This window comes from Chanodichthys erythropterus, chromosome 7 (genome assembly GCF_024489055.1).
Source record: "Chanodichthys erythropterus isolate Z2021 chromosome 7, ASM2448905v1, whole genome shotgun sequence".
Lineage (NCBI taxonomy): Eukaryota > Metazoa > Chordata > Actinopteri > Cypriniformes > Xenocyprididae > Chanodichthys > Chanodichthys erythropterus.
The window spans coordinates 42,570,973-42,588,276 of record NC_090227.1 but is presented as its reverse complement, the minus strand read 5'-3'; the positions used below and the strand labels follow the sequence as shown (position 1 = coordinate 42,588,276).

General features: G+C 34.6%; 1 protein-coding gene across 1 annotated transcript; it reads right to left on the bottom strand.

Moving 5' to 3' along the window:
- Positions 1–1,131: 1,131 nt before the first annotated feature.
- On the bottom strand, positions 1,132–11,321 carry LOC137022979 (uncharacterized). Its single transcript, XM_067389462.1, has 5 exons — positions 10,953–11,321; positions 7,860–8,195; positions 3,699–4,043; positions 3,392–3,514; positions 1,132–2,761 (listed from the first exon to the last, which is right to left on the bottom strand). The coding sequence occupies exons 1-5, from the start codon at positions 10,996–10,998 to the stop codon at positions 2,664–2,666; spliced, it is 948 nt and encodes a 315-aa protein (XP_067245563.1). The 5' UTR covers positions 10,999–11,321; the 3' UTR covers positions 1,132–2,663.
- Positions 11,322–17,304: the final 5,983 nt, after the last annotated feature.

Genomic DNA, 17,304 nt, shown 5'->3' with positions numbered 1-17,304 from the left:
TCTTCTGAACAGGACACCAGTGAATGGCTCCGAAGCGAAAGACAGAGTGCGACTGCATCTGCTTCCTATTTATATACACCTGTCGGGGGCGGTGCGCATTATGCAAATATCGCACGCCAATTCCATTGGCTTGTTTTAGTTTACACGAAGATGATAGGGCTCTCTAAGCGATATCCCAATTCGTCGGTCACTACTGACGTACGTCGAACGTGACCGACTGAAAGGGAACCTGTTTTTCCCATTCTTTTTTATATCAATAAAATACTATTTTATAATTATACATATTTTTATTTTTTTATGCTTTTTCAGATATTATCTGTCATGTAGTGAGTAATACAGCTGTTTGTTCATGTAAAAGGTCAAAGCAAAGATAAATAAAATAAAAAAATATATATATTAAAAAACATTCTGAAGTCCCTGAAATTTGTCAGCAGTAATTAAAGTGGAACTTTACTGTGCAGTAATCTGCATAATTCCACAAACAACTTTGACCATCAAACACTGTAGTTGTAGCTGAGACTAAGAGTTTAGTTTGTGTTGCCAACATGTAATTTATTCATATCACTGTATCAAGTGCTGAGGAAAATCCAGACCTGAAATTCAGATATAGTGTTTTTTTTTTTTTTTTTTTTTTTTGCGCTCTAAGAAGTTAACCAATCACAACATGCACATACCATCTGACCAATCAGATTAGAGGAAGCTCTCAGAAAGGAGGGTTTAGAGAGCTGTTTTCAGACTCAGAAATGAGGTGATGTGGTATTCTGTCAGAAATACTCAAATGTTTTTGCATGATTAATTTCAAGGTTCATGAAAACTTTTGAGAGTGAAATTCAAGCACTTTTCAAGGACTTTTTAGAGTGATTCACACTTTTGTCCAGGACTTAAAACCTCTAAATATGATCCTATTTTAATGTGATGATTTGTAAAAACTAAAAGTTTAAAGATAAGGAAAAATAACACTTCTAGGCAAACAAAACGTAATAAAAAAAAACTCTCTCTCATAATAAAAGTAATAAGAATATAAAAGAGAGAAACTCCATTATACACAAACACAAGATCCTCGTTCAGTGTGAGAAACACTGACTCAATAATCAGCATCCAGCAAATGTGTTTATTTCTTTTGAGCTTCAGTAGGTTTTACAACAATTGAACAAAGAACATAAAATGTGGAAAGTAACAGTGCAGAGTATCAAATAAAAAACAACCAAACAAGAACAAAAGTATTCACATTCTGTTAAAGTAACAATTATCAAGCCTTCATACAGAGTGCAACATGTTAAATTACACTAAATCAGTCTTTACTTTTAATACAGGAAAGGAATATGATCAATATCATTGTAGGTGACAGTGTTACATCAACTTCATAATAAATAAAAGCACATTTATTTAATAATGTCAAATCTGATATTCTCACTTCAAACTTGTGACAACTGTGCCCTGGAAAATACAACTGCTGTCTGGTGATGAGAAGCAAAAAAGAAAAAAAGCCTTAGATGGATCCATCCCGTGCATTTATTTCAGGTAGCCTATGTGTTCACAAACATGTAACATTTTTGGCTATTTAAAGATGAGATTATTTATACGTTTAACACCACGTTAATAGTTTAAACACCATCAACGCATCTGCCTGATTTGATACTAATGTAATATATGTCATATTATAATTTCAATTATTTTAATGTGCTATACATTGCGTTTTGAACCATGTTAAAGAGATCTGTAGGGCTGTCAATGCCGGAAGAAGAGCATTCCACGGACGCGAATCTATGAATTGCATTATTATACAATTTTCTAAGGATGTACAATTTATTAAAACTATTTAAAAACCATAATACAGCATTACATAATGCTATTCTTAAATCTACGCTTACACAGGATAATACATCAATAAAATACACTCTGTCTTTGCATGTTTGATGTCCACATATTCTTGTTGAAGAAATTACAGTGGCTGTATCATTTCTATTAAAAAAGTGGAAAAATATATATTTTTTTAACTAATTATATATTTTTAATTATGGTTGTTGTCTTTGATCGTAGATTTGATCGTGCTGTGCTGTTTAACAACAAAAATCAGCATGCATTTGGCGCCCTCTGCAGGCATTTGTTATAATATATAATGTAATTAAAACATTTCAGGAGAAATTAAATATGCAGATTAGCTTGTTTTGGTAAATTTAGAAGAAATCTACAGACACACACAGATGGATGGTAGTAGGCTTAAAACAAACACCATCTAAATGTGTAGGGTTAGGGTTAAGTTCTTTCCATTAGAGTAAAAGACATGGAAGCAAAAATAGACCACAATGTTAAAATTGTCCATGAAAGAAGTATTCCAGTAACACCAAAGGAATTAAAATGATTTATTGATTTGTGCAAAATAAATAAATTAGTGAAACTATGTCCCTCTCCTTGATGCAGTCATTTATTCTATATATAGCTACTTGAAAATAGTAGTAGGAAACATGCTCATTGTGGCATAGTTTCCTTTGCTGTTGCTTTCTCTTGTGATAAACCTAGTGAATAATGCGTGAACTGATTATTATAGACATCTGTGGAGTATGAAACAACTGTGTGAGTGTGAGGAAATTAAAATAAATTGGTAAGGAAGTCAGAGTTGTGTTTTTATACATTTAAGTGTATAAGTATATTTAAGTATATATTTAAGTGTTTATTTTTTTAAATAAATAATTACGAAATGTGCCCCTTTTTCCTCTTGAGCCCCAGCACGAAAAATGTCTGTGCTCATCCCTGTTAGCATCTGTGAGAAAATAGAGAGAAAAAAATTCAAGGAATTAAAAAGGAGAAATAACATTAAATTAACATGTTGAGTGTTATCAACACAGATTCAGAGTCCTGCTGTAACAATTACACAATTTGTAATGGATAGATTTACTCTCTTAACTGACCAATACATTAACAGTAACTGTTGTAAAGATAGTCAGGAGTGTAAAAATTACATTTTCAATGTCACGATATTAATATCTGAATAAAAGCCAGTGTGTTGCACAGTATAATTATAAGGATAGTGAAGTCAGAAAAAAAGACAAAAAAATTTTAAATGAATAATTAAAACCAGATCAAGGTAATTTCTGTCATTATATTTGTAATAATGAAGTTCAGACACATTGTTCTTCAAAAGAATCAAGATCAGCCTTTAAAATGTCTATATTGATGGTGTTTCTTGTTATTAATATCTGAATAAACTTGATAAAGTCACTAAATACACAAACACCAAACTGCAAATGCTGCTGAAATAAAAACAAACACTGTTAATTACAGTTTGTGGAAACAAACAAACAAAAAAAGATATGGTTATTCATTTATTTAAGAAACAAAATAGCTTCATATTTGTCTCTTGCTAAATTTATGATTTGTATGTGATACTTACATTTTTGTCTTAATTGTTTATTCTTCTTCCAGTAAAAAACAGCTGCAGCACAAGCCGCCAGAGCAATGGCCCCACATATCCCTGACACAACTACAGCTGTATAACCTGAAGGCTCACATGAATCTGTGACAATAAAGACAGACATGTGTGAATGTGTCTGATCTATAACACTATAAACATCAGCTCTGTATAACCTGAGTGAAGATCTGATCTTAACACATGCATCTTTTCCAACATATTTCACCATAACATTGTTCACAGAGCACACATCTAAAGACTTTGCTTTTAAAAGACTTGAAGCACTCACCAACAACAGTAACACTGAAGATCTTCAGTAATGTATGTGTTCTCTTGATGATCTTTACTTTATATTGTCCTGTGACTTCAGTGCTGATGTTCCTGACTGTGAGATCTCCAGATTGGGTGTTCAGATGCAGTCTGTCTTTAAATGTCTCGTTGTTATATCTTATTGTATTATTCTGTCGGTCAGTTTTGACTAAAGCAGTGTCTTGAGGTCCAAACGTCCACTTGATCACATCGGCTTCTGGTATATCAGTAATTTCAGTATGTAGAATGACAGATTCTTCCTCTCTCAGTGGCATTTTCCTCATTCCATCATCACTAAACACACCTGGAATACAACCAGGACCAGCTTGAAAAGAAGAAGAAGAAGTAGTTATATGCATTTCTATAATATTGTTTTACAGTAATTGCAGTAAACATATACAAAAAAATCATAAGTTAATGGCAGAGAGAATAGAAGGATTTACAAACATCTAAACTGATCAGAGTTACTGCTCAAGAGAATAAAGATGAGCAAGTTCAGTTCAGAAACAAACACCAGTGATCACGTTGATTAGAAATGATAACCTGCAGTGATGTGTGCTAAAATACTCTCATGACAGACAAACACCAAAGTTAACTGGAAAGATGTAAAGATAAAGTTATACACACAACAGTAAAAATGCATCTACTTTACTGTCAAATAAGCACTCGATCTCTGGCTATGTGTGATATGACTTCTCTCTTCCAACCCTAAACGCCCCTGACTGATGCTGTGGTAAGATATTCTTCCTCAAGCAAAGCAGAATGACCAATTCTCATAAAATTCCCAGACAGACAAATTCTCAAACATACATACATACATACATAATTAAATTAATTAAAAAAAATTAGAGTCTGAAGTCTCATTAGAGTTTGAAGTCTCAAGTTTCACTATTTACAACCACAACACAATAACATAATTTTAATTTACGTTTGCAACAATACTCGCAACATCAAAAAGGGGAGTTCTGAATAGTTTTTGTCCAGTATGGATGACAGACAAATGCTATTATACAAACACTGATGTAGTTTTAACCGTAATAATATGGAGAATAAAACCAGTTAAGACTTTTTAGCCCAAAAAGTGGTTATTTAACAGTAACATTGATTAATTCCACTCAGTTTACCTAGAATATCTTCAGAAAGAATTGAAATTCTCTTCAATTGTCCAGTAAATTATGCACTCCGATGATGTGTCATTAGCACAACGGTATTTTATAATTTTCGCTTGACTCTTTTACCTACAGAATAAACCATTATATATATATATATATATATATATATATATATATATATATATATATATATATATATACAGTATATACCCATAATATGTCCAAATATGCCCAAATATTCAGTGCACACAAACAGTCAAGTGTAACGGTAATAATGGTCTGATACACAAACACAGTGCTAAACTTTTTGGGGACTCACCCTACAAATATCTTATTTATTATCGGCTCTGCATATTAAACTGGGACATATCCTGTGTCCCAGTTTAATATTTTGATATCGAAAACACACAATACTTTAACAAGGTTTCTCAGGATAACTAATACAAATAAGGCAAAGCAAGGCCATTTTATTTGTATAGCACATTCATACACAATAGTAATTCAAAGTGCTTTATATAAAGACGAACCAAATACATAAGAATAAAAATGGAGTGCAAGAAATAAAAATAACAGTAAAAACAGAAAATACTTCTATCTGGATGGAAGAGTTAGAAAGTTTCATGGAGTTTTTTGTTGTCTGTCAGAGCGGATCTGAACGGATCCATTCATCAGAGCGGATCTAAATGGATCTTCCTCACGCAGAGGGATAACTGTGAAAATATTTATATTTGTCGGGTAGCTGTGTGTTTAAACAGTACCCTTACAGACAAATCTTCCTGGATTAACTCTGCAGAGCTCCATCCAGGGATAACTCTACTCAAAATTGTTGTTGATCTAAATGGATCTTCCTCACGCAGAGAACATTAAACTGTTAAAATCTGTTTAAAAATTAAGTGGATTTCAAAATGTATTTTACTTCCATAATGTAAAATATTACTAAGTGAAACAGGAAATTCATTGAGGGGAAAAAAATGGCAGGAATCTGATTTTAAACATCAGAATTGACTGGATGGTGACAAGCAGTTTTTCTATAACAGAATAGAGCCAGACCTGAATGAGTTTGTTATAAGTGTGTACATTGTTGGAAAAGTAACTGACAAAGCTACATATGGTAGTGTGAAATGTGCTGTACTGTGCTACATGCCTTATTCTGTAATATATCGAGCAACAATCATTATAATTTAGCATATCGTTGAACTATAAGTTTGTACAAAGGCAATAATGTAAATGTTTGCAGACTGTTGGGGAAAGTATAGGACTAAGAGGGCACAGGTATAAAGGTACCAACTAAAGGCAGCAGAATATTGACAGAAGCAAACTGAAGAATATGAAAGTAAAGTATAGAGATGTGAGCAGTAAAAACAGATACAAATGATAGAGAGTGGGGGCAGTTTGCTGTGTATCAAATGTCTTGTGTGAAATTTGGATGACGAAATGCCCAGATTGGAAAATATTTGTCAGAATTTCAAATGGAACAAGAGAACGGAAGAGTGCTATATTGTGGCTTACTTCATATTAGTTACTAAAGGCCCTTTTTGGATTATATATACTTTCACTAAGAAAAGTGCTTATACAAACTCTATTTCAGATTTCAATTATAACTTGCTCAAACTTGTGACCTTAAATTCATTGCTTTTCATGTTCCTCCAGCACAGTTTCATGTGTATATTTCTCAATATATTTTATGTGAATTAAATATTAATTATTTTTTCAGAATATTTAAGCTTCTCTTATAAAAGCTTAAAAAGGTATGTTTTTCTATAATAACAAATTTAATTCTGATACAAACTTACAACTCTTATCTTTCTAAAGATCTTTCATTTATGCCTGTAGTCCAGAGGATTCATGAACTGTGACTGTTTTAGTTCACGCATGTCAGGTTTGAGTTTGAGCTCAACTAGCGGGGGCGACTGTTAACAGGTTAAGCGAGGAATGATGTCGCCTCCAAACATCCACAGTATCTGATCATCTGTCTGTATTTCAGTAAGATCAGTGAGTAGAGTGACAGAATCTCCCTCCATCACTGACACTGACTTTACTGTTTCAACACCAGACACACCTGAGGAACAAACAGGAACGTTTCAAAAAGATTAAGCTTATAATGCTGTAAGTGATTTTCCTATTTCACACTTTTAACACAATGATTACTTTTAAATCTACATGTGCTATTAGAGAAAAATGTCTGGAACCCTGAAAATCTGTGACTCAAAATGTAATTTAAATGTGAAAAGAAGCTTTTCAAGATTTTCAAGTTAATATTTTAATATTTAGACAAAAATCATATTTTCACAAAATTCTTCTGTAGTGCTGTAAAATGTACAAAAAATATCATTTGTGTTCAAATGTAAGAGAATCCAAAGTATATTTTGTCTTTTTTTCAATTCCTGAATATAATGTTTGCTGGATAAAATATATCATATAATATTACACATCATATTATAAAATGAAATCTTTAATTCTCCCTCTGTATAATTACAGTTAATGGTGAGAATATGATTCTGATACTGGACAAATGTTATATTTGGATAAATTAGAATGAAATCTGTAAACTTGACATTAAATCAAATTCTAAATATTCTCTCAAAGAATATCTTCTTTCACTCTGATATATTAGTCACATTATGGAAGTAATATTGGATTGTGAATGGCATTTCACTTTGACTCTCAGCCCTCCAAAAATTGTCAATAGTAAAACTTCTTGTGAAATTCTTGTGATTTAAATTTTTGATGTTAGATGGTAATGAAATCTTTTGTCAGAAAACTATATGGTCACTATATGGGAAAATAATTGCATATGCAACTCTTTTAAAGATCCAGGATAACAATTCCTATGATAATAATATTTCATTTACAAAAATCTCACATGTTGCTCTGAACATCTTTTTTTTTAATGTTTCTTAACATACCAACATTATTATATCTTTACCAATAATAATAATAAAATAAAATAAATGAACTGTTATTTGAGTTGTGTATTATAACCATTATTCATCTTCACAGACACTCAATCCAGACACTGAGTTACTCACCATCAACAGAAACAATGAATTCCTTTCCAGCAAAGTCATTTTTGCCGCTGATCTTTAGTTTATAAACTCCAGAATCTGTGGTTTTGATGTTTGTGATGGTCAGAGATCCAGTTGTCTCGTTCAACTTCAATCTGCCTTCGAAACTTGTATTCCCAGGTACTGTGGTCCTGTTGGTTTCTCTATCAATCCGAGCTATGATACTAGTGTCATCTGGAAACTTCCACTTCAGATCCCTGTCTGTCTGTATTTCAGTAAGATCAGTGTGTAGAGTGACAGAATCTCGCTCCATCACTGACACCTTTATCTTCACTACATCTGTATCAACACCAAACACACCTGAGGAACAAACAATGAAACAAATTATATATTATATATGTGTGTGTGTAATTATATATAATAATAATAATAATATAATATAATATAATATAATATAATAATTTTAAGTCAGTTACATAAAAACGTAGCTTGGTCTAAGTTGATACTGAAAAGTAAAGCAGACTAACCCCAACTAACTGCTAGTTCTGAAGATTCAGTCTTAACATAATAGCAACTGACCCCTGGATTGTACTGATCTTGATAAAACTCTGACACTATTTTAAAGACTTTCAGCTGAATAGTACAGCCTATGTTTTCAGGCTGTACTATTCAGCTGAAAATCATGACAGCACTTTAAAATAGTGTCAGAGTTTTATCAAGATCAGTACAATCCAGGGGTCAGTTGCATGCTGTTATGCTTTTTGGCTTTCTCAGTTTATGTAAAAACAAGAAGAAAAACAAAAATCAGCTTTGAGATAAGACAGTAAAATTCCAGAACTGGCTCATAAACAAATTCAAAAGATAATGGTAAATAATGATACAAAATGTTGTCTGACTTTCACATGTACACAGTGTAGAGTTGGGGAGGAGGCAGGAGATGGAGACCTGAACAGTTGATAGTTTTAGGTCTGAAGCATTTTTGAGGAGTTTACATCTAATCAAATTTGTCGTTTTTAATTAAAAGGTAGGGAGAGGAAACTCCTTCTAATGGTAAGACTGCACCAGTTTTTACTTTAACCTCAACAGCAGACTAACATATATAAAACAGTAAAAAAATAAATAAATAAATAAATCCCTGTCAGGAAGAAGACCCCTAAGGCTCTAATACGATATACTCCAGCTGCCGATGCCCTCACTGATTTACACTGATGGAACAAATCGGCCAGAACTCTGTTGCCATCAAGGCAAGTGTGATGACACCATGATCTACAGCAGAAAGTGGAATTTGAGGCTGATCATCCTCAAAGAAACAGAAAATATCAGAATCAAAGTGCTTAAGATCCTTGCAGTTGCTCTGAATAGACTGTGATTAATGTATTGGATACAGTGTGGTCTTAAAAATAAATAATGTCTTAATTTCATTATTTTCATGTGTCAGGATTTGTTATAATGCGCTTGAATGTAGGATGAGATTAGTCATGCTATATCTGAATATTAAACTCAGTACTCTGGGTGGTTGCTAGGGCATCGCTATGCGGTTGCTAAGGTACTCAGGTTTACTAGGGTGTTTACAGGTTTACAGGGGGTTGCTAGGTTAGACAGAGTGGTTGATAGGGTATTCTGGGTGGTTGATAGGTTGGTTTGGATGGATTCTAGATTGTTTGTATCAGTTTTCACATAAAATATGCAAGTACACCTCGCTGTAGTGTAGATTACTGAAGGTCGTCAAGCGCCTTATATTGTTAAACATATGTAACAGGTATTATAATTTGTTTTATTTTAATTCACACAAAATCCTTCTTTTTTTCAGTTGGGAACTAATGTTATATGTATGAGAAAAGGAAAAAGAGAAAAAAATGTATTTCTTTGAGTTTTGCGTTCGTCGCAATAGTGATGTCATCACCGCGTGGCGCGCTCTTGCTTCAGTCCGCGGGAGGTCTGAGCAGAGCAAGGTATTCATTTTGTTCACTCCGGTTAAAAAAATGTGTTTTAAGTTAAGTAATCGCTAATTAATTGATATGTATTTTGCTAAGAAGTAAGTGAGTATGCATGAGTGTGTTTATCTTTTCTTTAAATTTGTTTTATTTGCAAAAGTGAATGGTTTTGTCAATTAAATGCAGAGTGATGTATGTTGGTGTGAATTGGCCTGCAAAGCGTGACTGTTAATCTCTTTCTATTCAAATATTTGGCAGGAGCAGGCTGTTCACACAAAATTGTCTACATACAACCAATTTAACTGCATTTTTCAACTCATGCAGGTATGGTTATTTTCTGATCAGTTTTCTTTGTCGTGTGTTCAGAATTTAACTTTGTATACATCAAATGCTGGAAATGTGTGTGATTTAAGAGGTGCTTTCTATGAGTTTAATCTGAATATGAGTGTGATGCACTATACTCATTTCTTTGAAATGTATTCAGTGTTAATATCAAGTGAGGTATTTTATATAAGATATTTTATATATATATATATATATATATATATATATATATATATATATATATATATATATATATACCAATATCTGATGTGATTATTAATATGATTATGTATATTTCTTTATAGTACTTTATTGTAAATAAGATTCTGTATGTTGTGAGTTCTTGCTTCAGTCCGCGGGATGTCTGAGCAGAGCAAGGAGCAGGCTGTTCACACAAAATTGTCGTTATACAACTAATTTAACTGCATTTTTCAACTCGTGCAGATTTTGCCTCTTGAAAAGAAAGATCTACTGAACCAGCAGACCGAGTCCAGTCTTTATTTCGCATCAACAACACACAAAACAACGCAGGGGGGTAGCCGAGTCCGAGTGAAACTGACACGTGGGGCTCAAACCGGCTACACATACACATGCACAAACAACTTAACGCCAAAATACAGTACACACATGATGGTGCTGTCATCTGTCATTATTATTATTATTATTGTCACTATTTATTACAGTGTCTATTTGTAGAAATGCAATAATTGTTACCAATTTTAATTAGCCATTATGATACTGGGGAAAAAAATCTGATAACAGCAAGTGCGCATTTTCCAGTTTATACTGAAATCTAAAGTGATTAAACAAAAAGAAAAATGCAATAGATAGATGGATGGATGGATGGATAATGACTTACCGTCCACGAGTAGTAAAACCAACAAGAGGGAAGAATGGTTTCTCATACTGATATCGCTTCTGCCTGAATCTGTGCTGAATGACAGCAGTGATCAGTGGTACTAACACACGGCTGGTACCAAACCAACCTAGTCACGTGACTTCTGGGAAAGCAATTGTGTTGCATCATACTATTTTGAAGAATCGCAGAGTGAACCTAAACTTGGTTCAGTGGCCAAACATTTTCATACAAAGAGACAATGTTATCGTTTGAGATATGTGATCATGTTCCAGGGTTAGCCTGTGGAGAATAGACTCGTTTGAGATGTGCTTCGCCTGAAATATAGGCGAGAGTTTGTGGCTACAGAGAGAGAGGAGTGAAAAAAGTGCAGACAGGACAGTTCTCTCTTACAGTAGAGGAACCGCCACTAGAACTCTGTAACCACTGATTGTGACTCATCCCTTGAATGTGTGTATATATGTGTGTACAAGACATTCACATTTATGGTAACATGTGAAAAAAATACACACAATACAGGATAAAACTTTTAAATTTGAAAGTGTCTTTGGAACTTAATTTCCCTTCCCCATACATTACTACATCACCACTGCATACACAAGAGACACAATTTTAAAGTCTCATGTCTCATATCCACTAAAATCAGCATAAGGTAGGTGGTTTCATGTTTTATTCCACAACATTAAATTATCAGTATTAACCTGCCCGTGATTTTTTTAAGCCGTTACATGTGTTAAATAATGGTTGCTAACAAGTGTCTAAATGGGACATAAGAGGCTGTCGGTGAAATTTAAACGTCATCACACCGAACAGGTAAGATCAGTCCACCATTACAGCCTGGTTATTATTGAGCTCTTTAAAACTATCATAATTCAAAATGTCAGGAAAATGTTTTTAGATAAAGGCTGAAAGAGTGTCAGAAGTGGTGGTGATTTTGTAATTGTGCGACTGGTATAGTAGTTTGCCAATAGCCTACCTTTAGCTTTTTGCTTCTGGCAACTGCATTTGCTTCAAAATTCATAAAAATTATGTGCAGGTGTGAAAATTATCTTAATGGACAAAAGATAAAAGTATCAAACTTTTGTTAATCACAGAGCATATTTTTTGTGATAATCCAAAAGCCTATGGGAAAATCCTATTGGGTTTTTGTTGAGGGAATCAGTGTAATGGTAACACAAATGACCTACAAATTATCCAGCTACTTCCATCTTAAACCAGCTAAGACCAGCCACCAGCCTAATCTAGTTTTAGCTGTTATTTCCAGCAGGAAGGTAAATGCCAATTTCCACTTTTTTCCATGTTGATTAAGTAAATACGTTTGCATGTTATTCTTTTATTTGTGTACACTCAGAGTAAAAACACAATGTTGTGCTTTTTGTAAAATAAAGAAAACTAACATGATGCGTGATCTCTCCTCTCCCTCTGAACGAAGTCCAATCTGATAGTTCTCAGAAAATGAACTGTAACTTATGAATAGTAATGACAAAAAATGACACTTACGTCTAAAGAAACGTTGAAATGTCAGATTTTAAATCGTGCAAGTCAATTCAAAAACAAACATCATGTGTTTATTTAATCTGTATGAAAAGAGAGCCATATCAGAAGTCCGTGATTCAGCTCATTACCCGCTAATGCGGCCACGCCCACGGAGCCAGCGCTATTCGGACGCAAATTCAGAGGCAATACATGCATTCATCGTCTCAATCGTGTATTTATTGTCTTGAAAAGTGTTTATTTGGATGTTAAAGCAATGGTTAGCGATCTCTAGAAGACACGCTGTTAGTTCCTAGTTCCTTTTCATCTTAATATGAATTTGTGGCCTAAAGGTGTACAGACCGCACCCTCCGGCTGCAAGTATGAATTGAAAACACAGTATCCAGCACTCATAGTGATGACTATAAATATTACTTCTCAGTATAGAAAATTGACATAAATATATAAGAATCCATCAATATTTCTCCAAATGTGCATGCTTTTAAGATAAAAGCCTATATGAAATGCCATAGAGGTAACATAATTGTTCAGACACTTTGCATCACAGAAATACATTATATTTTAAAGAATATAATAGAATACCATTATTTTAAATTGTAATAATATTTCACAGTATTGCTGTTTATGATGAGCTGAGACATTATTATAGGGTTTTTTTTTCACAGCCTACCTGACTTAAAGGCCTCATTAATATGCAAGTCATTTCAGGTCATTGGTATGTGATTCTTTTGTCTTCTCGGGTGTAAATAGCCCATTATACATGCAGATTCACATCTCCACGCATACTGTGTTTCTTGACAAAAAGTGTCTATATTGTTTAATATGAAGGAGTAGGCAGCATAATTTTTACCTCATTTTGAAGCAAAAACTCTAGTCTACAACCTCCAATACCCAAAAGTCTTGTGAACACAGATTTAATATACTTTTTTTGGCCTTATTTCAGTGACTTAAGTTTTTTGTTTTTTCAATAACCACGCATAAACATTATTCCTTCAAAAATACAAACATGTACATACATGTTCCTCACATATTATGGTAGCCTAGTTTGTGCTGAATACAGTGTAATGACACTTTTTCCATTAATATGTTTATGAACAACTGAAAAAAGCACAAATGTCAGGGCATGCCCCAAATCAGCCTCAGACTCCAGAGGGTTAAAAATGCAGAGTGGCAGTGTTTTGCATGTGTCAATAAACGGACACTTATATCACTGATAGTTCCGATAATGCTGGTGTAAGAAACCCTCCATCGGCCCAAAAACGGAATCCGACGGCCTGGGCGAAGGGTTAACACATTTGTTTAAATTTTACTTCAGCTGCTCGTTTAATCTGACTACAATTTCAAATGATTATTACTCTTAGATGGTGTTTCCAATTAGGAATTAATCATTGGTTATGTATTAATTTAGATTTTAGATTATTCTGATTACCTTATATTCAATTATTCACTTCTGTCCCGGAGCCTATACCATGATGGTAGTTAAACAAACTCAAGGGTTATAGGATTAGTTTCGAGTTGACAAAACCAAACCACTCCAATCCAGCTTTGTTGGTTGCATGATGCTGATCATCAACTTTCTCTGTCAACTCAGGCTTTGTTCCTGAGTTTGTAGAGCGTGTGCACATGAATCTGTGACATCAGTGGTAAACAGCCAATCATATACCTTGCAACAGAAATAAATTATGATTCACTTCTCGTGAGAGAGCCAGTGTGATTCAAAACTCTTTTGCTGAAAATGAAGAATTTAAACTCATTTACACTAAAGAAAATACTTGTCTGTGAAAGAGGACAAATAAAAGTCAGTGCAAGTGAAAGTTAAGTTAGTTTATATAGTTAATAATATATAGCGATAGAGACTCAAACTTACAAGGTCACATGTAATCATATTTAAAGAGTATTTACACTTCATTTACATTATGCATATGATCTATATATATTAATATTCATTGAAACTAAGTGCTTAACAACTGTTAAACTAAACTTGTGTGTGTAATGGATTAATAAATATATGTCATATAATTATACAAATCATATATAAATTATAAAATAATTCTAAGTAATTATCATTAAAACCAGAATCATCATTGAATATTTGTTCTATATAATGACCTTTAATTTGGAGGAAGAGAAACTGGGGGAGTGACTTTATTGTGTTGAGTGTCACTTAGATTATGATTGGTCCAATTTCAGTTTGAGATCTCTAACCCAGCAAATAACCTGCCCCAGAGCAGGTTAGCCATGGAGCAAGTTACTGTGGTGATGAACACCACTAAAAGTCAAGTTACTTTTATGGTACATAAAACAGGATTGGTGCAAACTAATCTTAAACTTAACCTGGATATCCAGTGAATCCAGCTTCATGGTATAGGCCCCTGGTCAAATGCATTTAAGTTTAAACTTTCTTGCATGATAATTTGATCATTTATTTGTTTTATTCCACAGTAAAGCTATCTTGAGGGGAAGTCAAACCGTGAAATTCATGTTAGCAGAAAAAAAGCCCTTCATACACACTAAACATACTCAGACATCCGGAAAGAAATTCACACATTTTATTTGCATTCATCTATGTGGTGGTCAGGCCAAGAACAAGCTGGGCAGGTAGTAGGCAAAACGAGAAGGGTTTATTTAATTATAATAACTTGTTACATTTATATAGCACTTTTCATAGGGGGAATCAGCTCAGCACAGCACAGCAGATCAGCCCATGATGTTACTGTGGCTGAACAACTGTGACTAACCTCTGCTCATTTCATCATGGCTATGAATACAAATACCAAACCAAGTAAAGGTAAATATCAAATAATCACTTTACCAAATAAACTCAAACAAAATAACAGATCACAATGTAAAGTAGTGAGTGTAAATTTGCTGTCCCCTCAAAATAACTCAACACACAGCCATTAATGTCTAAACAGCTGGCCACAAAAGTAAGTGAAAATGTCCAAATTGTGCCCAAAGTGTCAATATGTTGTGTTGCCACCATTATTTTCCAGCACTGCCTTAACCCTCTTGGGCATGGAGTTCACCAGAGCTCTTCCACTCCTCCATGAGTAGTGACTAAAATAAAGATAATTTTCACACCTGCACATAATTTTTATGAATTTTGAAGCAAATGCAGTTGCCAGAAGCAAAAAGCTAAAGGTAGGCTATTGGCAAACTACTATACCAGTCACCATTATTTTCCAGCACTGCCTTAACCCTCTTGGGCATGGAGTTCACCAGAGCTCTTCCACTCCTCCATGAGGACATCACGGAGCTGGTGGATGTTAGAGACCTAGGATGTTAGGCCCCACAGATGCTCAATAGGGTTTAGGTCTGGAGACATGCTTGGCCAGTCCATCACCTTTACCCTCAGCTTCTTTAGCATGGCAGTGGTCATCTAGGAGGTGTTATCATGTTGGAATACTGCCCTGCGGCCCAGTCTCCGAAGGGAGGGGATCATGCTCTGCTCATTCATGGTTCCCTCAATGAACTGTAGCTCCCCAGTGCTGGCAGCACTCATGCAGCCCCAGACTGTGACACTCCCACCACCATGCTTGACTGTAGGCAAGACACACTTGTCTTTGTACTCCTCGCCTGGTTGCCGCCACACACGCTTGACACCATCTGAACCGTGCTGCAGCTCACTATCTCAAACTGGTCACTGGAAGTTCAACATGGCACCTAATGGCAATAAAATATTTACAGAAATGTGAGGGGTGTACTCACTTCTGTGAGATACTGTATATCTTTCAAGAAAGAAATTGAACATTATATTTGACTCTATATGATTTTTCTATGAAGCAAAAAACAGCTAAACTAACATTTGTAAACTTTGTGTAGATTTATTTTAAGCCCCCTCTCATTATGTTTGTTACATGTATGATGTTATTCAATTTTGATGCATCTGGAACACTTTTTCCAGTTAAAAAAAAAACAACAAAAAAAGCAAAATCTGCGCAGAACCGATCACCAGTGATCACTGCTATATGCATGCTGGTTAGAAATTTGTCCGAGTGTGAGCCTTGCTCTGATGTCATGCTGACGTGTATCAAAAAACTCTTGCAACAGCTGCATCAGACACAGCTTCTCTCCACCCACTGTGCTGATCAAAAGCACGATGGGAAATGACTTGCTGATGACACAGCTTAAAGCTTATTGGTTTAAACAACTGTGATGTGTTGATCTCTTTTAAAATAGGCTCATTTGAGATGAGCAAAATCTGCGCAGATCTGATCACCACTGCTCACCGTGACATGTATGCTGGTTAGAAATGTGTCCCTAGGCTTGTTTAAAATGCGTCGGCGGTACTTTGATGTCATATGCTGATTGGTCTGCACGGTGCTGATGCATCTCGAACAAGCCAAAGCCCCTGGAAAGCAAGCCTACAACCTTTAGCCAAAAAGTGTAATGGCAAATGTTAATGCTCCAGCTGTGGCGGTACACATGGGCGGTACTGGCAGTACGCAGGAAAGGAGACCAGTGGCCAATTTCTTGCTCTTCATGCTGATCCAACATCATTTATAGCAGACCAGGCATTTTTTGCATTGATAGAAGGGGATGCACTTGAAATTCCCATATATTGAATATCAGATATTCAATGTCAAGTTTGGTTACACTGTAAACAATGTCAGTTGTTTTCACAGCATTATACTGTTTTCTCAACATTTCCCTACTGTAGAATCTTGAGTACAGCATATTACTGTAGATTTTGTTTTCACAGCTTGTTACTGTATTCTTAACAGTTTCCAGCTGTATTAGCTGTGTACAGTATATGTTATTGTAGATTTTCAGTGTGTTCTTGGAAAATATTAGCCTCTCTAAATACAGTACAAAATGACCGCGAAAAACAACCACACACCTCCTCATGACAGACTCATGA

Bases quoted from the DNA above. Each gene is read 5' to 3' on its own strand.
- LOC137022979 (XM_067389462.1), bottom strand. From the start codon at position 10,998: ATGAGAAACCATTCTTCCCTCTTGTTGGTTTTACTACTCGTGGACG. The intron at 4,044-7,859 runs GTGAGTAACTCA...CTTCTTTTCAAG, and splicing joins ATTCATTGTTTCTGTTGATG to CTGGTCCTGGTTGTATTCCA. The intron at 3,515-3,698 runs GTGAGTGCTTCA...TTATTGTCACAG, and splicing joins CTTCAGTGTTACTGTTGTTG to ATTCATGTGAGCCTTCAGGT.